A 22,765-nucleotide genomic window follows, 5' to 3' on the forward strand; every position below is an offset into this window, starting at 1 on the left:
GAGGGAAGAAATAATAAAAACGGGGGGGATATGGCCTCAATGACTCCGTCCGTCTCCAAGTGCAGTCAACTCAGTCCAAACAAGAGGCAGATCCATCCAAAGTTGGAAAAACAGAGAAAGAGAACATTTGTAATGGAGTGAAAAAAAAATGAAATGAATAAATGTGTGTGTGTGTGTGTGTGTGTGTGTGTGTGTTTAAACACACACACACACACAAAAACATCTTATGTTATAAACTATTTTTGTCAAAAGAAATGTTTTCATTTTATTTTATTATTTTGTTTGCAGTTTTTCATTTTCCAATTTATTTGCATCTACACTGAAAATATTTTTTTTTTTTATTTTTTTTTACAATAATAGATAATTACTAAATTATCTTAATATATTATGATGAGATGGTGGGATAATGTGCTAAATAGTCAACAAAATATCATTGCAAAAAATAATTTATTTTCTTTTGATTTTTTTTAAGGGTAATATAACGTGCACATGTTCGTTGTGGGCTTTGTGGGATTGACCCAATATTTGCAGTTCCCATCTGCTGTCATGAGAGAACAATGATGGGTGTTCAGTAGATCTTTCAATTTTCTTGGAAAAAAGGTTCATCCCTATGCAAATGTCGGTGATAGGTAAACGAACCTCTCCTAAAAAGTAATCCACTCCTATGTGTTCTCTATCAACAAAAACCTGACATGGACTGGTTCTTCCATGGCTTTGTAAATATTTAATTTCAGACATATGAATAATTTACCTAGGGTGTGACATAATGCCTGATTCATATTTAATATCTCTGCAAATTTGATTCCAAACACGTTTTATGGTGAAGTGATGGAAGCAGCTTATTTAGCTGCAGTAAGCAGTGAAAACTAGACAATTACAATTTATTGGAGTTCAACAAAACCGTTAAGTTCATTTATATCAGCATAAAGCCATTGAAACTCTACACTGAAATTTTTACATCTAGACTAGCAAATCAAGAAACATCGATCAATGTCATTTGTACCTCCTCAAACACAAGGATAGTGTGGAATATGAAGTGGGATGCATTTGGGTGATGATCTTGGAGAGAACGAAAGGTAGTTCTTTTGAAGCATCATACAAAGCGTAGAGTTTTCTTTAATTTCATTGCTCAATCTAATTAGACCCAATTAGTCCACAGCGGTAAGACTGTAAAGCACGTGTGCACATGTTCCTGCTCCACTGACCCACTTCTTTTGCTCCACAGGGTTGAGAGATCCACAGACCAGGTGATCAAGCCTGTCAACGTGGAGGCCTTATCCAAGTGGGTGGGTAAGATCCCCCCAGATGTGCTGCGGGACATGCCTGTCATCGCCCCCATGCTGGCCCGGCTCGGCTATGATCCCCACGCCAACCCTCCTAACTACGGTCGGCCCGACCCCCTCGTCCTGGATAACACTAGAAGAGTGAGCATCTCTACTAAATATCTTTTTCATTTGTACCTTAAAGCACCTCGACCTCATTTTCCTCCATCCGCTAGTAAATCATCTTGCTGATATTATTAGGTCAGATATGTATCGGACACATAGCCATGTTATGTTGGTTGAAAGTGTTCCTCAAGCTAGGCTGTATGTTATGAGACTGGGATCAGAGGATTTAGTGTCGCTTAGCGTTTGTGCTTTTTACTTTTTAATCCAAGTATTAAAAAAACATTTGCATTCCACACATCGTGCAGGAGCGAGCGGCTCCATGTGTGAAACGGTGTGAGTTGCATCTCTGAGATAAGCAAAGGAAGGTTATGCAGATCAGAGAATCTGAATCTGAGCTATTACAGTTACAGTAGATTTATATATATATATATATATATATATATATATATATATATATATATATATATATATATATATATATATATATATATATATATAATAGGAGTAGATCTATAATAATAATAATCTACTCCTAGGTCGACACTAGAAATCTCACATCGCAGGTCTCAAAGAAAGTTTTTCTTAATGAAGGATAATACAAAAAAATTTCATTCGTTTTGTTTCGTTCATTATTTAGATGAAGTGGGTGTTCTTTATAAAGGAGCAAACATTGATTGACACTCTGTTGAATCCATCTCTCCATCATCATTTCTCTGAAGTTATTGATTGCTAATGATTCGAGGCTCACTGGTTTATGTAGACCCAGCTTACCGCTGTCAAACATGAATAAATGTACATTCTATTACGAGCCGAGCTTGTTAATTGACCAACCATTTATTTCCCATTAATCTCAATACTTTGTGTAATTCCTTTTTCTGCCTTGTTTACTGAGCTAAAGATCAAGACGATTTGGATGCTAATACGGTCTATGATGATAGTTCAAGAGAAGCTGTAGCAGCTCACTCACTTTATCCTGGATCGTGTCCCTTTCTTCTCGTTCAGACTGGAAGTCTCATTTTAATAAAGAGAAATTTAGGCTCAGTTCTTACATCAGTGGTATTACACCATGCTCTTTCACAGCTGCTATCCATTTGCAGTGGTTAATGATGAAATCATATGCTAAACCATTGGGAAAAAAAGAATATAAAATGTGTTTAAAACCCCGTAAGAGCCTTTAAGATTGATCAAAATGGCTTCAGGTTCTTAGTGTTCTTCAAGCAGACAGGTTTTGAAATTCTGTGAGAAAACATTTCTGCTTGTAGCAGTGTCCCTGTTCCTTACTAAATAATGGATGCCGTGCCACTCAAGGTGGGCTCGGTGGTCTTGTCATTCACTATGAAAGGCCTGATATCAAGCTTCACTCTATTAGCGTTTTTCCATGTTGAAGCATAACAAACTTTGGAAAATTGCATGACTTGATGGAGTGCTGACTGTGGTGGAAAGCATTTTTGTGCTACTTGAGCAGCGAACCACAGTCATGGTTAAATAGTGGGGCGTTTTTTTTTTCCCTCTAAGGTCGGGAAGAGGCCCCTGTCGAGCTCTCTCAATGTGCCAGTCCGGCTCAGAGAGTCTGAGGGGAAAAGCCGTGTCAGATTCCTATCCTTGGAAAACTATCAGTGGCATTGACACAGCTGCGCAAGGTTTTCTGGCCACAACTTCATCCTTTTTGCCCTTGTCTCAGATGTAGGAATGTATTTGTGGTCAGAACGTCTTAAATTCCAATTGGGAAGTTTTTCTTAAGTTCACCCATAGAAAAGTTCACACATAGAGGAAGATATTTCAATGTTTTTCCTATACATTGAAAACTCAATAAAATGCTGGACTCAATAAAACGCTAACAAGAATTTGAAAAATGTTCGATATAATGTATGTGATACATGATTTGAAACAAAATGAACTACAAGAATATGCACGAACTAAGAAATGCATAAAAAATATTAAAGAAACTAATTTTGATAAAATGACTCAAAGTGTAAAGAATTCCAAAACGTCAAGTGTTTGTCATGTTCTGACCATAAAGATTAGTTTAAAACCACCATTAATGATCATGTTTCTACATCTTTCACTTGGGAGCAAAAATCTGCCTTTAAACTGGAAAGGAATAAAGATTAGAAATTTAAAGTGGCTCTGATAAAATTTGTGATAATTTTTTTGGCCGTATCGCCCAGGCCTAATTGAAAACAGTGGGATCCAATGTTTTTTTTCATTATAAGTCAAAACATTCTACAAAATAGTTCTTTTGTGTTCCACAGAAGAAAGTCATACAGCTTTGGAACAACATGAGCGTGAGTTTTCGGTGAACTGTCCCTTTAATACTCCATGTCTGCTAAGCCAGTCTGAAGCGTTTGTCAACCTTGAACTATTCTGCAGTTGTGCTTTGCTTTCCATGACAGTTGTTCCCTCTTTCCCACACACAGAAGATTCCTTTTAGTTGAGAAATTGCTGCATTTTTTGGACTCACTCTCAGCGATTCAATTGGCGCCAATCTCTCTCAGTTCCATATGTTTCGCTTGTTGAATAAAACTCATGCTGTTCTTCTCACCAAAACCCTGCAATCTTCAAAGCCCTGTTTTGTGTGAAAAGAATTAAATTATTCAATTATTATTCAACTAGAAAATTTTGCAAGTTGGACAAAGCATTAATGCTTGATGTTTCATTCCAAAAAGAAGGCAGCAGCTTTTAAAACTAGGCACAGGAGTGTGTTGTTTGTTTGTAACTGTATTGCATTTCATCTTTCTTGCGTTTGTTTGTATTTCTGCATATTTTGGCCAGTTTTGTGCATGCTTGTACCCTACGCAGTGGATTTCATTCAGCATTCCTTTGAAAAGCTATTGTTGTAGTCCCTTTCCTTCAACAGCCAGATCTTTCTGACTCAAGGCTGTGTGTGTGTGTATATATGTGTGTGTGTGTGTGTGTGTGTGTGTGTGAGAGAGAGACATAGGGAGAAGCACATCTGCTGCGTATTAATGTGTATTTCCCCTGGATCAAACACAGCTGCATGCATCAGTCGTTAAGCCTGCCCCCTCCATACTTTGACATGAAGTATGACACACACACAACAGTGAAGATCTAAGATCTGCTCACAAGGTGTGTGATGCAGACAGGCTGTAACACCGAGCATGTGCAGTAAAAATGGTGAACTGTGCTGTGACTCTATTTTTGAAGTCTGAGAAGTAAGCTGTGCTTCAGAAGTTGAAAAATATGAGCCGTTTAATTTCGAATCATTTTAGCATCCATTAAACGCAGAGGTTCTCTGTGCTTTAAGTATTGCAGTGATGTCATAATAGGTCAAGTAGGCCGTTAATTTGCTCCTCTTGCATTTTCATGCCTTGGATTGCTGAAATTGATGCAGACTAAGCATGTGGGTCAATGACTAATAAGAGCTTCCACAATAACGGAAAGGGAAATCTTTTAAAAATGTAGTTTCAGTAAATGTGCAATGCTTATATCATTTCTTAACTATCACTGTTGAAAACTGATTCATATTTTTGAGGAAACTGTGATGCATGTACAGTATTGTTCAAAATAATAGCAGTACAATGTGACTAACCAGAATAATCAAGGTTTTTCGTATATTTTTTTATTGCTACGTGGCAAACAAGTTACCAGTAGGTTCAGTAGATTCTCAGAAAACAAATGACACCCAGCATTCATGATATGCACGCTCTTAAGGCTGTGCAATTGGGCAATTAGTTGAATTAGTTGAAAGGGGTGTGTTCAAAAAAATAGCAGTGTGGCATTCAATCACTGAGGTCATCAATTTTGTGAAGAAACAGGTGTGAATCAGGTGGCCCCTATTTAAGGATGAAGCCAACACTTGTTGAACATGCATTTGAAAGCTGAGGAAAATGGGTCGTTCAAGACATTGTTCAGAAGAACAGCGTACTTTGATTAAAAAGTTGATTAGAGAGGGGAAAACCTATAAAGAGGTGCAAAAAATGATAGGCTGTTCAGCTAAAATGATCTCCAATGCCTTAAAATGGAGAGCAAAACCAGAGAGACGTGGAAGAAAATGGAAGACAACCATCAAAATGGATAGAAGAATAACCAGAATGGCAAAGGCTCAGCCAATGATCACCTCCAGGATGATCAAAGACAGTCTGGAGTTACCTGTAAGTACTGTAACAGTTAGAAGACGTCTGTGTGAAGCTAATCTATTTTCAAGAATCCCCCGCAAAGTCCCTCTGTTAAAAAAAAGGCATGTGCAGAAGAGGTTACAATTTGCCAAAGAACACATCAACTGGCCTAAAGAGAAATGGAGGAACATTTTGTGGACTGATGAGAGTAAAATTGTTCTTTTTGGGTCCAAGGGCCACAGGCAGTTTGTGAGACGACCCCCAAACTCTGAATTCAAGCCACAGTACACAGTGAAGACCGTGAAGCATGGAGGTGCAAGCATCATGATATGGGCATGTTTCTCCTACTATGGTGTTGGGCCTATTTATCGCATACCAGGGATCATGGATCAGTTTGCATATGTTAAAATACTTGAAGAGGTCATGTTGCCCTATGCTGAAGAGGACATGCCCTTGAAATGGTTGTTTCAACAAGACAATGACCCAAAACACACTAGTAAACGGGCAAAGTCTTGGTTCCAAACCAACAAAATTAATGTTATGGAGTGGCCAGCCCAATCTCCAGACCTTAATCCAATTGAGAACTTGTGGGGTGATATCAAAAATGCTGTTTCTGAAGCAAAACCAAGAAATGTGAATGAATTGTGGAATGTTGTTAAAGAATCATGGAGTGGAATAACAGCTGAGAGGTGCCACAAGTTGGTTGACTCCATGCCACACAGATGTCAAGCAGTTTTAAAAAACTGTGGTCATACAACTAAATATTAGTTTAGTGATTCACAGGATTGCTAAATCCCAGAAAAAAAAAATGTTTGTACAAAATAGTTTTGAGTTTGTACAGTCAAAGGTAGACACTGCTATTTTTTTTGAACACACCCCTTTCAACTAATTGCCCAATTGCACAGCCTTAAGAGCGTGCACATCATGAATGCTGGGTCTTGTTTGTTTTCTGACAATCTACTGATCCTACTGGTAACTTGTTTGCCACGTAGCAGTAAAAAATATACTAAAAACCTTGATTATTCTGGTTAGTCACATTGTACTGCTATTATTTTGAACAATACTGTATGTTTTGCATATCAAAGATTCTTTGATCGGTAGTAAAGTTCGAAAGAACAGCATTTATAAGACATAATAAATGCCTTTAAAGTCACTTTCTTAACAATTGATTGTGTCCTTATGAAATAAAAGTTTGCATTTATTTATTTTTTTTAATCCAACTGACCCCAAACTTTTAAACAGTAGCGTACATTTAAAGGTAAAACGTTTTACAAACATTATTAATTCATGCATACTATTATAATTTTAGAGTGTCAACCAGTTTTATAACCAAATTGATCTTTAAAATAGCATTTTTTATTGCAATTAAAATGTATCAATTGAATGACTTTCGTGTCACTGAAATGTGCATTAGAAATGAGAAAATTGTTTTGAAAATAGCTAGTTGACTAGTGAAAACACCACTCAGATTACACGCAAATTGATTTTTCTGTCATAGGCAACAATGACGTGTTCTTTCACATTGAATCTCTCACCCAAATCTCACGGGAGACATTATAGATACAGCTTTGAGCTGATGAGAGGTGATGGTTCATTCTTACAGGAGCATCCAAGTGTGGCACTATTGTGATTCGCATTGGTATTTTTGCTTCTTGTTACAGTAATTCATCGCACCAGATGAGGATCTGTTTATGTTGAACAAAAGTGAGAAGTGGCAAATAAATTCTGTGCCTTGTCAGATCGCTATCAGCAATCATGCGCAACAGACACCAACAATCTCCATGTATCTCCTCAAACATGTGAAATGCTAAAACAGAAGTGGTATTTAGATACATAGGGTTAGTTAAATGTACAGAAATTGATTGCTCATTGTAAGTGTTAGAGCAATCGACTATAAAATTACTCAAAATTCTCTTCCTACTGCAAATATTTGCATATGAAAAACCGCCTGGAGTGTTTCAAAAATGAGCAAACCCTCAGTGTGAGAGGAGCGTTTAGGCTTGTACATTACTTGAATACTTTGTTTTCCCACAGCGACCGACCATGTTTTTGATTAATTTGGCTCTAGATACACTTGATCTCCTTCACATGATGTCCTTGCTGTAAGCAGGCCATTGTGGCTTTTTATAATATGCTTTGAATGCAAGTCCCCCTGCCATTTTTACAGTATCTAGATAGCTGTGGAAATGGCTTTGAAGTCGCAGGCCTCTCAATAGCGAGGTTTCCTTGGAAACTGAGGCAGACTGCAAGACTCCAGCTCATCAGAGAAAACGCGGCTATGTTTCAGAGTCATGATGCAGGTCTGTAGAAGAGACCTCATGAACTCGGGGTTATAGCTGAGGTCTGGTAAGATTTGATGACTTTTGCAGCTGCTCTGACATTAGCATGCATGTTTTTGTCCTCTTTGTTTTGAGACGAATTTGTCGCAAACTAAGTATTTGTGTTGCATTTAACTTCAAAGATTACTCTGTGTTGCATCATATCAAATACCTGAGACAGGCCAACTTTCTAAACATTTTTACTACTATTTTATTACTTTCATAAAGTCCCTTGTTAAAGGGATAGTGCACCCAAAAATGAATATTCTGTTATTAATATCTCACCCTCATGTTGTTTCAAACCTTAAGACCTTCGTTCATCTTCGGAACACAAATTAAGATATTTTTGATGAAATCTGAGAGCTTTCTGACCTTACATAGACTATAGGGAAACTACCATGTTTAAGGAACAGAAAGGTAGGATGGACATCATTAAAATAATCCATGTGACATCAGTGGTTCAGCCGTAATTTTATGAAGCTACGAGAATACTTTTTGTGCGCAAAGAAAAATAAAAGTATTTTATTCATCAATTTCTTCTCTTCTGTCAGTTGTGGTACTGTTGTGAATGCATGTCGAAAACCAACACAGAAGAGAAGAAGTTGTTGAATAAAGTCATTATTTTTGTTTTCTTTGCGCACAAATAGTATCCTCATAGCTTGTAGTCTAGGGTCGGAAAGCTCTCGGATTTCATCAGAATATCTTCATTTGTGTTCCGAAGATGAATGAAGGTCTTACAGGTTTGGAATGACATGAAGGTGAATAAGTGATGACACAATTTTCATTTTTGGGTGAACTATCCCTTTAAGACCTGATGAAATCAAAATGAGAGTTTTGAATTTTAGTCTGTTTGTTAGTTTTGACGTCATCTAAATGCTATTGCACTCATAAATAATGAGCATTTAATATGTGATATTTTAAAAACTATTGTGAAAAATATAAAGCTCAAAACTTTGTGACATCATTGAGTCTTTAAAGAGACCGTTCACCCAAAATTAAAATTGTTATCATTTACTCATCATGTTGTTTCAGACCTGTATGGCTTTATTATTTCTGTGAAACATAAAATAAGATGTTTCCAATGATGTTTTAACTGTTCTTGCCTTTAAAATAAAAGTCATTGATGTTTAAGATATCGCTGGAATTCAGTGGGGTTAATTTTATTGCACACAAAACCCCATAGTCTTCAAAATATCATATTTTGTGATTTTGCAGACAACAACATAAGGGTGAGAAAAGGATGACAAGTTTTAATTTTCAGTGAACTGTCCCTTTAAGAACCCATTTCTGCCATTAAACAACAGCAACAAGTTAAAAGTCAGTGTAACCCCTCCTCCAAATCATTACACTTTTAAATGCCTGTGTTTTGTGGTAATTAAACTTACACCTAACTTCTTGTGGCAGTAATGCACCGTTTCTACAATTAAGTAATGAGGCTTTACTAGATGGTAATATTGATCTGAGCACTCCAGACTAATTTGGCATAATGAAGGTAGCACTATCACATGTCCATTGTCTTACAGTTTAGTGAAAAATAAGCAGATTAGTGTAATTCAATGCTTGCAAGGTACAAGGAACACTTTTGTATTTCTACTGGAGCCTGTGAATTTTGGACCGGTTGACATTTTTACCAGGTCACAGTAATCTGTGCGGTCATGCCAAGAGTAAACAAGAAAGGAGTTAAAACAGCTGTTAAAGACTATAAATGGCTTCAGTGCTAATATACATAGACTAAAGGACAACAACCTTGAATGGTATTTAATGGACTTCCTGTCAACTGCTTCTATAGCCATCTCATGTACTGTCTTAGCTGTAAAGACTTTGAAAAAATCTTTGTTGGTGGCCTTTGCTAATCTTGCTTCCATCTGGTTAGTTCAGACAGATTCAACATGATCCACCTGAACTATGTAAGAGAGCAGTAACATGAGGACAGATGTTGCCCAAGTTTCAGTGACATTATCTTATCAAGACATCTGTGAGTTTCAGTGGTTTTGGACAACAGTTTGACTCTTCCCGGCCCATATTGTTGCTCTTCTCCAAAGCTTCTATACTTCGCAGGATGCAGAGAGTACGTGACAGTCTTGCCTTTCCACCCTTTAATTGTCTGTCGTCGGTCTCCTGTGATTTTAGTACATTTTGAATCCTGTCCAAAGCCACAGTCGATGCCTATTAAGTGACTTTGCAGCTTCGTTATGATTCATGTTGGGAAATTGATACTGAGATCAATAAGTCGGTCTCAACAGTGCTGCTAGTGGCATAATGTGGAAACGGTCATGCTTAACTGAATTGGAGGCCAGAATCATTGGAAGTTTGTTTACCAGAAAAGGAGGTTTTGTGAACCATAAGTTAGATTTAAAATTATGTAACACTTTATATTAACAAGATTTTCATAAGAAAATGTGTGATTCTTGCCAAAGCATGTTGCCAGCAGTTGCTTAACTTATTTAACACCGTTAAAATGTAATCTTTAGCAAATATCAATTTTTTACACTGTACATTATAATGTTTTAATGACAAAATTCACTTTTTTTTATCATGCCAATCTATAAATATTCAAATTTATAGGCCATATAATGAAAATAACAACTGGCTTATTTAACACCTACAAATTTAATATATATATTTTTTATACCATACACAGAAAATGTTACAGCTTCCCAGAAAGCCATGATTGAAGTTATTTCAGTATTTATATACTATAGTATTTATTAATATGTTTAATTTAGCTTTTGAATTACCTATAGAATTACTTTGTTTTCAGGCTTCATTTTAATTGTATGTACCAACTTTTATTAGTCTTGCTTTAATATTTCTATTTAGCTTTAATTTATTATAAAATAGATATATTTTTGAAATAAGGAGTTTTAGTGCCTAAACGTATTTATTTTTAGTATTCAAAATATAAGTTAAGTTTTTCATCAAATGTTTATTTATTTATTATTATTTATTTCATTTCAGCTATCTTTTGTGAATTACTGGTATGATTTTTAATAGTTTTAGTTAATTATGACAACATTGGTTATCATTCAGGTTCATAGCACAAATTGTGTGGGAGTTGCAATCTAAAGTTTAATTCATAAGCTATTCTAAGTTTTTACTGTATTTCTGCCCAAGGTAAGAGAAGGTGTGAAAGAGTCTTGAGTCATGGTACGAGGGTAAAACCCTGTGTGTTAACACATTGAGTCAGCAGTGTCATCCTGCATTAGAGGAGCTGTTGGTCTATGACTGTCCTGCCGCAGTTGAATTCGTCTTTGATGAATCGCTTTTGCTATTTCTGTGATATGGAACAGTGAGCACCAGCTCTTCTGCGGTTTCGTCCTCGCTCGGCTGCGTCTCTCGTCAGAGGCTACTGCAGGTGATTCTGGATGTGCTGCTGGGAGATCCTCTACCCGAGGATGAGACGCAGTCAGCTGCACAGATCTGTCAACATCCATGTCTGCTCGCCACCTCTCATTGCTGACAGCAGTCTGAGCTACCATTAGAGATGAACCAGACCACCCTACTGTGTCTGAGCCATCACACTCTAAGCTCTTTATACTGTACATGGCTTTACATAAGGAAGAAAGGAAAGACAATTTCCTTTGCTATTTCCACCTCTGTTGGTGCAGATCCTTAAATTAAAACTTCCAGACAGCAGAGAGATTTGGTGTTTGTTTGCTTTTTTTTCAAACCTATACAGTAAAGCTCCTTGCGCACCAAGTCTGAAATTGCATATGTATGGTATGCAGCAATCATTCAACCCTGGTTCTTTCATTGTGTTGTTAAATATTCGCTTGAAGTGAGCATTAGATATAACAACAAAGGTAATGTAAAAAGTAGAAGAAACTATAAATGTAAAAAAGTAGTCTCTTATGCTCACCAGGGCTACAAAACTAAAGTAAAAACAGTACAATTCTTAAATAATATTGCAATTTACTGTTCTTATTATATTATTATTATAACTATATTAATGTTTTCTATGAAAATATTTTTTAAAATGTAATGCAAAGCTACATTTCCAGCAGTCTTCAGTGTCACATGATCCTTCAGAAATCACTTTAAGATGTTGATTTGTTTTTAAGAAACATTGCAAAACAAAACCATTTTGTCCTGATTATTTGATGCATAGAAAGTTCAAATGAGCAGCGTTTATTAGAAATATAAATTTTTAGTAATATTATAGAAGCGTTAGTGTCACTTTTGATCAATGTAATGCATCTTTGCTATGTAAAAGTATAATTTCTTTTTTAAATCTTACTGACCGCAACATTTTGAATGGTGCTATACCTTGAACTAAATTCTGTGGAACAAAAAATATGCTACATATAATGCACTCTGTTAAGACTTCAGAAGGATTGTAATATAGTGAACGAATCATATGGACTTTTTTTTCAAACTTTAACCCAAAGACATATGTGTCTGGAAACAACATTGAGATTTTCTTAACATAATATTTTTTCCTTTCATATTTGCCAATTATTACATCATTCGGATGATGAATTTTCTTGCTTGGTGTATTTATAGAAGTCAGCCCTACTGTTCAGTGAGCAGCTCGTGCTGTTAGCTGCAGGAGGCTGAATGTAAACATTCCCAAAGAGAATTCTCCTGCTGGCCTGCACAGTCAGGTTTTCCACGGCCTCGGATCTGAAGAACTGTACCCAGTTGAAGGCCCCATTTATGCACACCCTCAGCTACCCGCAGATTTTATCAGTTTATTCTCTATACTTATACAACAAAGTGTTTCCTATTACATCAGCACTGAAAAATTCCCTTTCACGGCAGTTGCGAGCCAAACAAATGTCGTATGAGGTCTTGGTTGTCTCAGTTTGCATGTCACTGCTGTTATATCCAGCATAGAGAACCAGTTTCATCATTGCAGCAGATACAAACCTGCTTGTCAAAGGCTTGTTTTTACGGGGATATGAATGAGTTTGGAGGCGTGATAAGATAAAATATCCATTTATTTTGGACTTTTGAGTTCTGCAGATCCTACTCATTCATTTGTTCTTTGTTTTAAACACAATGAATGAACCAGATCTAGTCACAGCCAAACTATGTGAGTCCTTCTCCTAACCATTGTTTGTTCTCTTGCCATGGTGATGTGACTTACGAATCTCCACCTCTAGGGCGACATTCACAGGATTTAGTGTGGCTAACAGTTTTGGACGAGTGAAGGATTATTACGAAATGGGAAATGGGAAACATTCACGCCTTTTTCATTGCAAATGAATTCCACTCAGGCTCTGAACCGCAATCTTGGCTAGCCAGCTGGACTCAAACTCGCTTCCTTCTACACCCACCGGCTGAACCCCCACCTCTTGACCCACCAGTGATACCAGCTCTCTCTAACCAGCGGCCCGGAGACTCCTCTCGGAAATTGGGTCTGAAGTCTTGCGTAACGGCTGTATCCCACGGTTGAGCTGGCGGAGATGAGGAGAGTGAGCCAGATTCACTCAGAAAAAAAAATCCACTAGTTGTGTTTAATCATATTTGTATTGAGCCATTTAAAATTACATAGGCCGTTTCAGATTCCTATTACCCCGATTGTGCTTTTGAGGGCATTTACATAAGAATCACAGTTGTGTAGAACAAGAAAAGAAAGATGGAGAGCAATGAAATGGATCCTGATCCTTTTTTTTTTTTTTTTTTGGACTGTAAGTTGGAGTGTTTTTTACGTGACACAGTGAGTACAAGCAAAAAGACAAGACAAAGACACAACCTAATGGCAGTGTAATAAGGCTGTGTATCCTACCGATTTCCTGTTTTGATTCAGATTCACAGACTCTTTCTTGGAGAGATTCTGATTCATTTTCTGTGTATATTTCTGTTATAATATACTATTTGTTTTTTTGCATCAGAATCAGACTACATAGTTTGTTCTATATTCTATATTCTTTGTTCACTAAAAAGAACTGGTTGGTAAAAATTTTTTTTTCATGAATCAGACTTTTTTTTCATTCACTGAAAGAACTGGTTCTTAAGAGTCATTTATTCACGAATTAGACTACACAGATTGTATTGTATATTTTTTTATTCACTTAAAGCTGCAGTCGGTAACTTTTGATGCTCTTGTTTGCGTCTTGCGGAAGAACATCGTAGCCGGAACTACTTCTCTCTGTTTATGTCTATGAAGAATCACAAAGGTACTGGGTTACTCCGCCGCGGTACCACCGAAGCAATCTAAAATATTCAGAATATAAACACTTATTATAGGTGCACCCTAGTGATTCAGGACAAGCTAAATACTTGGTTTGGAAAATGGATTCATGGTGTACTCGCTTATTATATACATTTTTCTACATTTTGAACACAAACAAAGTTACGGACCGCAGCTCTGATTGGTTGTTTCTTACCGGGAGTGGTCCGTAACTGCAAATGGCAATAGGACCACTGGGAGGAGCCAGAGGAGCTTGATTTTTTCACAGATTATCTGTCTCATATTCTACTGTCAGGACATAATGACAGGTTAAACAAATATGTAAAAAATATATTTTTACAAAAGTTACCTACTGCAGCTTTAAAAGCACTGGTTTGTAAGAGTCAGTTGATCATAAATCAGACTACTTTAGACACGCTGAATGTTTTCGATTCACTGAAAATAACTGTTTTATAAGAGTTTATTTATTCATGAATAAATAATTTTTTTTTTTGCTGAACAAGAGGTGCTGCACAAATGAATCGAGTTGTTTAAAAGAAAAACACCTTCATAGAGCTCCAGTAACTGACGGTCCCAGCAGTAGTAGATAAAGAGCTTGAGCTTCAGGTTTCTCCGAGTCGAGAAAAAGACTGAACCTGAGCACAAAGTGTTTTGAAATAATATCTCAATCTCTCATCAGGTCAGCGCTTCTTTCCTATGAAACGCAAACATACCCCAGAAACTTGCATGAGCTCCTCGTTCGCAATTTCCTCAGCTTAGAAAGCCAGGAAATGAGATCAGCTGGATGCGTTTTAATTGGAGATTTTCATTCTCTCTGAAACCGACGTACTGAACAGCATTCAGTCTAGCTCTCTTTTTATTCTCACAGTCTTTCACTCGTTCTTTGATCCCTGGAGAGAGCTTGTGAATTTTGTGAAGTTAGACACCCTGGGAATTGACACACAATATCCTCCTAGCAGCGCGAGAGAGCGCCTCACAGAAGAGGACTCTGTTTTCTGTTCAGCGCCAGACTTTTCATTCGGCCATTACTGCTTTCTGGAGACATACAGTATAAAACCGTTTGTGTCGCTGCGGTTTACAGAAGGATGTTTTCAGAGATTAGAATAGCTTCAGGTGGAGAAATAAAAACAGAGCAGGGAAGAACTTGAGCTTGAACTGTGTGATGACTGAGCAGTGGCCTTTGATTTGTGTGGAGAGGCTGTAGCTCCTGTGTTTGCACACAGTGTGACAGTCTCTAAAAACGCCTCTCTGTTTTTCCAGGTCTTTAAGGGTGAATTTCAGCTACCTGATTTTCTTAAAGAACAAACACAGGTATGGTAGATATTCTGCCTGTCCGTAAGCTCTTCATAAATTGCTTTTTTAAATTAATTTTGTTCTTTCCTTTTTTTTTCTGTAAATAAAACCGTGGTCATTGAATTCCCATCTGCTTCCACTCACTCTGATTCTTTGCTCTTCACGTAATTTCTGATCATAACACTGGTTTACGCGGTGTCCTGTGCTCCTCTGATCTCATGTTTGGATTTTTTTATTTTTTTATTTTTTATCTGATCACTTTAGCTGTAGATGTGTAGATTAAATGTGCTTTCGTAGTTTTAGGCTGCTCTGCTGTCTAGAATCCTATACTGCCCCCTCTTGGACAGATGATGGTATATTATATCTTTCATCATCAAAATAGGAGTAAAAAAGTAACTGATTCATACAGAAAAGTTATTATAACAAAATGATCAAATCATGACAGGTTTACAACTTATGATAATAGCTTAAATTAGTATTTGAATTATGTTTTTAGTACTTCTACGGTAAAAATGACAAATATATAGCAAAAATAAATAAATAATAATAATTCAAACAACATTGTTTTATTATATGATATATGTGACCATGCACCACAAAACTAGTCATAAGGGTCCATTTTTTAAAATTGAGATTTATGCATCATCTGAAAGCTGAATACGTTTTCCATTGGTGTATGGTTTGTTATGATAGGACAATATTTAGCCGAGAAAATCTGTAATCTGAAAGTGCAAAACAATCTAAACACTGAGAAAATCTCCTTTAAATTTGTCTAAATTAAGCCCTTAGCAGTGCATATTACTAATCAAAAATTAAGTTTTGATTTATTCACGGTAGGAAATTTACATAATATCTTTATGGAACGTGATCTTTACTTAATATCCTAATGATTTTTGGCATAAAAGAAAAATCTATAATTTTGATTGTATAGTGTATTTTTAGCTATTGCTACAAACATACCCCAGCGACTTAAGACTGGTTTTGTGCTCCACGGTCACATATCGATTCCTCGTACAGTATGCATTAAATATATGAAGTGGCCTTAATCATTTGGTAAAGATGTGCCTTGCAAGAAGATTGTCATATTTGTTTTCCAAAAAAAATTGAAAACCACTAGTTCATAGGGTGTTGAGAAGTTTAAGAGGGTTTCTTTCTTAATCTTTGAATAATGTATGTCTAAATACATATGAACATGCACTCTCATCAGAGATCACGAGAAGAAATAAAAGCTAACTAACATCACAACAATACAAATACAGTGAAATCTGTTGATTCATGCGTTGCTCTAGGCTGGACTGTCCTGTGTCCACACATGTGTAACAGATGTTTCTCTTATCACAGCTACAGAAGTCCCTAGAAAAGCCCAACCCAAGTTAGGAGAAGAAGAAGAACAGAGCTTTATCAACAGAAGTGAGTTATTATCATCTTTACTGGCAAACTTTGCTCCCTCTTTGTATCAAGCAGTGTTTTCATGAACATGATTTACAGTACAAGAGTTATTTCAAGGGAATCGTGAAAGTTATGCTAGAAAAATATTATTATTAATATTAAATGTGGTTTCCTGAGAATTGGTGAATTTGTTCACCATCATGTTTTGACATTATTTGATATTTATGACATCATATCTAAAGTATTATTCTAGAAACAATGTTAAGTCTTAATGTACTTTACCATACGGTTCAGTCACATAATATTGACCCATTTTTTGATACATTATTTGACTTTTAGTATAATTCATTATTAATATTAATTATTATTATTAATAGTAATCGTAGTAATTTATTAATAATTTTATAAATATTTTTTATAATTTATCAATGTATTTATTATCAATAATAATAATAACAGTTGTAGAATTAATAATAATAATAATAATATATTTTGATACCTGCATTTTAACTTCAACTTCCTATATCATAAAGAATGATTAGTAAAGGATGATAATATTTGTGTGGTCAGTAGAGGTGAGGTGACGTACTGCTGTGCTCTTGCTGTGTTTCAGGGCTGAGTAGAGGCAGATGTCGTGGGACCATGATGGAACTGCATCACCCCCGCTATGCTGGGACCTCCATGCATGGAAACACACACACACATGCGCACACACACACATATATACACACACACACAGGCCTTTGGATCCGGACCACTCTTTGGAGGACAGTTTTGGCCTTTGATGTTGTACTGTAACAATTGTGGCCTAAGAATGTCATTGCTTTTTATTTGATTTGATTTTTTTACTTTTTTTCCACACTGTACTCTAAGTTTCATTTATTTTCCTAGCTACACAAACCTGTGATTCTGTTATAAGAAAATACAGTGGATTTAATTAGCAGCAAGGAAATATTTATGGAGGAGCGTTAGCTTTAGAAGACGTTATTTTAAAGTTTTTTGTTTGTTTGTTTTTTTTTTCATGTCTTCGTAACGTGCAATTCCTTGGGTACTGAATGATGTTCAAGACTTTAATCTTGTGTAGAGATAGACATGCATTTTGTTCTCTGCATTCACAATGGAGTGACCTTATGTACATTGAGAGCTGTAATAAATGAGCTGCCAGTGCTGAACAGAAGAGGCTCATTGACGTGTTCTCCATTGGCAGAGAATCCGCACATTGTGATGTTTGTTGTTGTTTTTACGATTGTTATTTTTGTACTTAAGTGTAAATCATAATTATGTACTCTTTTCATTTCTTTCAATGAAATAAACCCTGAGCGCTGTTGGCAGCCAATGTGCTGATATTAGTCACATTCTTATATCACTTGAAAACACTGCACATTTTATGTGCTAGTTCCATTCTTTATATTGTGTACCGTTTAAAATCATAAATACAGTAAAAATGTAATATTGTCTGAAACATTATTCTGATTTAAAATGCTGATTTAAACTGTTTTCTATTTGAAAATGTAATTTATCACCAGTGACGGCAAAGATCTTCATTGTCACAAGATCCTTCTGAAATCATTTTAATATACTGATTAAGTGCTCAGAAACACTTGTGCAGCTTATGTTTGTGCAATTTCTGTTTTTTTCTTTTTTCAGGATTATTTGAAGGATAGAATGTTCAAAGAACAGCATTTATTTGCAAAAGAGATATTTTGCAACATTAGAAATCTTTACTGTTACCTTCTGTCAATGCAATGCATAAATTGATTTGCAATATATATATATAACTTTTTTCCATAATACATGTACATTCAAGGTAAATGATCCACCCGTTACAATACATCATTCTGATGTTGGCGTCCAGACAAAAATGTACATTTGAAATTATCAGAAACCAGTGCACAACGTTTATAAGGGACGTAACAGTCAACAAGTAACAAAGGTTTCCCATGGTTCAAATTGTACAGCTATAAGAGTTAAAAAATAAGAGTCTGCAACAGCTGACAGTAGTGTCCTCATAGAAATCCAGCGCTTCTCTCTTTATTTACAGTGCAGTAATACACACATAAAGGAGGATAATAAATGTCTCGCAGTAGAAATGAAAAGAAATGATTTGTCTTTTATAGACCTGATCAACAGTCTTCGAGTTGTGGTTTAACATTGCACGTGTGTATGAAGGATGCAGATGTTTGAGAGGCTTTGGTACATGAGCTCCTGTCGGAAGGGTTAAAACATCCTTCGCACTCGCACGCTTTTGACAAAAGGAATTGACCGATAGTCACATCATAAGAAGACCACTTCTCCCATAATCTCTGTCAGCTGTTAGAAAAGTACAGTTGCTTTTTGTTTTGGGGGATTTAGGCTGTGAGGAATAGCATACTACTACTGCAGTATGTGTGGAATACCCTGACGACCAAATGTGTAGCATATAACAGCACACTGCATGGAATATAATATCCCACAATGCAAAGTGCATGCCTTAACAGTCCATTTCCAATATAGTATCATTGATTCACTTGAAGAGAATATCAAAAGTTAACATTTTCACTATAAATAAGCTTTATTTCCAAAATGATGATTGGATGCTGCATTTATTTCACATGCTATTCAAGAAAATATCACTTGCAGCACTGTGTGAAGGATTCAGTAAGCTCGTGTTCAATTCAAAACGACCTTAGGCGTTAATTAGTTGGAAGATGGGGAAGACTGTATTTCTCTTAAAATGTGCAACTATTATGCAAGACACATTTGATGAGAAACAACCATAACATGCTGAAAGCAGGTCTAATTTTGGCCTCATTTAAAATCTAGTTTTTGAAGTTCTTTTTCATAATTTTGGACATGGTCAAAATGTATATAATCAGTCATGAAGATTAGATATGGAAATATGACAAGATTTATGTATGCAACTTTAAAAGTTTTAAAAGATTGTGGTCAGTAAGATTTGTTTTAGTATTTTTTTTTAAGTATCTTATGCTTACCAGTGCTGCATGTATTTGATAAAAAATAGTGATATTGTGAAATACTATTATCATTTCACAAATGACTGGTTTTTATTTGAATATATTTTAAGATGTATTAATATAAAGCAGAATTTCCAGCAGCCATTACTCCAGTCTTCAGTGTCACACATAATCTTTCAAAACTTCAAAATCTCCTTTAAAACTAATGTTGAAAAGAGTTGTGCTGCTGATTATTTTTTCTTGTGGAAACCATACATACATATATTTTCAGGATTCTTTGAAAAATAGAGAGCTTTTATTTGAAACCCAGATCTTTTGTAACATTATAAATGCCTTAACTCTCACTTTTGATTAATTGAATGCATCCTTGCGGAATAAAATGATCAAAAATCTTACTGACCCTAAACTTTTGAACAGTAGTGTACAGTATATGCACTGTGAACAGAGCCTGAAGGTAGCGACACACCGAAGACTAATGCGTCTCGTCAGATCACGTGGAAGCAGTTTTCTGTCCCGTGGAAGAGCCTGGACCCTTTCCAGACTTTAGGACACTGAGGGAAGTGTAGTGCCCCCTGATAACACCTGTCAGTGAGGAGCATCACGGGGGTCATGGAGCCACAGATTCAAAGTGCAAACATATGGACACAGGTCACGAAATGTGTAACAAAGGCAACGTCAACTACTTTTCTGAGATCATTGTCATTATCACCATCAACCAAAACATTGTTTGATGAAGAAAAGGGGCAATAGAGACGCTAAACGATAAAACGAGGTTATATAAATACTAGCACAAGGTTATTAGCACAGTCCTTTTGGTCACACACTGTTTCGACGACTTCTTCGTGGCTTGGTTGTTATTTAAGGGAGCTGACCTAACGCTGCCTAGTTTGAGGATTCAGAGCTGTGCTAGTTTTTATTCATCGTGGAATACTTACTGTACATTTGGCAGCCATTAGGGAAGGGAAACAGTTGTGCCCCTGTACGAGGCTTTTCATTTCTTATAAAAGCAGATCTAAAAGGACCTGATCTGTGCGGTGTGTACTGGAGGCGTGTTCAGAAAAGAAAGGAAAAAACGTCAGTCACAGTGTGCTCAAACACCACGAGCATGCAGACAACGCCAGGGTCTGACACAACGGCATTCTGTGGCAGGCAAACGATATTAAGAGTCGAGACGTCGAGGCAGATCCTGGGCGGTCTCGAGCCTCCAGGAGGAGATTTGGCCAGACGGGACTCGGTGGGCGGCAGCCTACTCTTATTCTCACTTGTTCTCGATAAGGGTCTGCACCTTGTGTACCAGCTCCCGCGCTATTCGGAGGATGTGCTGCACGTCGTGGCGCTCGGCCATCTCTGTTAGAGAAGAACACAGAGAAAACAATTATTCAATAGAATGATACTTTCACATGGCCACATGCTGCATTTCCGGTTTAAAACTCAGTGTCGTGCTGTGATATCTTAAAGCTGAAGTTTGCTGTTTTTTAATGTTGTATAATAAAAACATCTCCTGCAAAGGGTTCTTCAGATAGAGCTTCAAGCATCCCCAGGAGGCTGCAACGAGGTGCTGCAGGGTCAGCAAAACATTTTTTTATAAGGGATAGCAAAGTTAGTGTGTTCATGTAAGAATAAAATATAAAAAAATTAAATCTATTTTAATTTCATTTTAACACATTCACAGTTTTTAATAGTGCCATTTCATTCTGCTTTCTAAGGACTACATTTGAAAGTCTTTCATAGAGAAGTGCTATAAAAAAAAATCTGGTTTTCAGGTTTATACATCTCTAATTACTGTAATACTGGGTAGAATTATTATTTTTATTTTATTTATTTTTTTACATTAATTGAAAGTATGTGCTTTTATCTTTTGTAAAATTACAAGATAAAAGATAATTATTTAATATAGGTAACAATATTTATAGTAGCATTTATTATATATATATATATATATATATATATATATATATATATATATATATATATATATATATATATACACATACAGTGCCTTGAAAGGTTTTACCCCCTTTCCATTTTTTTTTTTTTTTTTTTTGTATATTTGTTAACACTTAAAAGATTCAGATCATCAAAAATTGTTTATATTAGACAAAGATAAAGCAAGTAAATACAAAATTAAAATTTTAAGTGATGTTGCGTGAGAAAAGATCTATCCATACATACCTGGACCTAAGTTAATTGCCCCTTCCTGTTAAATCATGAAAGAACTGTGATTAACCACATTATTTTAGAAATCTGTAAAATTTCACTAGCCAAAACCAGGCCTGATTACATTTTAAAATATATTAAAATAGGAAATATTTCTTTAAAACTGTAACCGGTTTCACAATTTGAATGTTTTTACTTTTTTTTTTGGTTTTTACTTTTGTTGCTTACAAAAAAAAATTGTTATAACAAACTGCTACTTTTGACCAGTTGCCAATGGAGAAAGTTGGCTCAACCAATGGTGTGGGTTTGGAGCTATTCATTTTGTTTAATCAATGAAAGGCAGGGAGTGCGTTTGGAAAATCCGAAAACAGTCACTTCATCTTTAAAGCTGTCCTCTATTCAGTTGACTCACCGTTAAAGAACTTGATGATATCAGTGAAGTCCATGTTGTTGTCCAGGATAATGTCCCTGTACACCTCCACCAAGGCCAGTGCAATGAACAGGACAACGTGTTTAGAGGAGATGCGAGGGGCGACCCAGATGACCTCCCAGACGGCAAACACATCCTCATAGAGTAGCTCTGACACAGACACACAAGTTACACAGTAAGTTAAGCAATGAAGGTACAATCTGAGATTTGGCATCTTCACCTTGTTTAAAAGTATCTGAAATGATCCTCACCTCTTTTGAAGTCCAGGAGGAACCAGCGGTAGCAGAAGTAGAAATGGGTGTAATCTCCATTCTGCTGCATAAGCTCAAACAATTCTGAGTCAAGGATCTGAAAAAATAAATAAATAAATAAGAACCTTCATGATCAGAACTCATTATGTCACAGACGGCATCAGAAGAACCAACAAATCACAGCGCTGACTCAGGCAGGAAGAGGAAGAAAGGTCATGTGTCATGTTACCTGTATTAGTGACCTCATATTGGCGAAATGATTGTCCATGGCTCCTCCGGTAGGGAAATTCTGACTCATCCTTTTCATTAGCTGAGTGAAACAGCTGTAGGCCAAGCACTCTTTAGAGGGGGTAAAAAAAAGAAGAGAACATAA

At 36.2% G+C, this 22,765-nt stretch overlaps 2 protein-coding genes across 8 annotated transcripts in view; one reads left to right on the top strand and one right to left on the bottom strand.

The window, feature by feature from the left end:
• LOC113115134 (protein-tyrosine sulfotransferase 1-like) overlaps positions 1–18,067 on the top strand; it is a 44,341-nt gene extending 26,274 nt beyond the window's left edge. For 2 of the 3 annotated variants that reach the window (XM_026282440.1, XM_026282438.1), the window contains 4 exons: positions 1,226–1,424; positions 15,179–15,229; positions 16,553–16,621; positions 17,214–18,067. In XM_026282440.1, the coding sequence (XP_026138225.1) occupies positions 1,226–1,424; positions 15,179–15,229; positions 16,553–16,588 (286 nt within the window). In that variant the 3' untranslated portion in view covers positions 16,589–16,621; positions 17,214–18,067. The remainder of the gene's footprint in view (positions 1–1,225; positions 1,425–15,178; positions 15,230–16,552; positions 16,622–17,213) is intronic. The other variant, XM_026282439.1, reaches the window with a different exon arrangement.
• A 1,798-nt stretch (positions 18,068–19,865) lies between these two features.
• Positions 19,866–22,765, bottom strand: part of LOC113115135 (small G protein signaling modulator 2) — a 43,835-nt gene continuing 40,935 nt past the window's right edge. For all 5 annotated transcript variants that reach the window (XM_026282444.1, XM_026282445.1, XM_026282443.1 and 2 more), the window contains 4 exons: positions 22,622–22,731; positions 22,393–22,489; positions 22,124–22,291; positions 19,866–20,901 (listed from right to left, as the gene is read on the bottom strand). In XM_026282444.1, the coding sequence (XP_026138229.1) occupies positions 20,813–20,901; positions 22,124–22,291; positions 22,393–22,489; positions 22,622–22,731 (464 nt within the window). In that variant the 3' untranslated portion in view covers positions 19,866–20,812. The remainder of the gene's footprint in view (positions 20,902–22,123; positions 22,292–22,392; positions 22,490–22,621; positions 22,732–22,765) is intronic.

This window comes from Carassius auratus, chromosome 15, assembly GCF_003368295.1.
Source record: "Carassius auratus strain Wakin chromosome 15, ASM336829v1, whole genome shotgun sequence".
NCBI classification, from domain to species: Eukaryota; Metazoa; Chordata; class Actinopteri; order Cypriniformes; family Cyprinidae; genus Carassius; species Carassius auratus.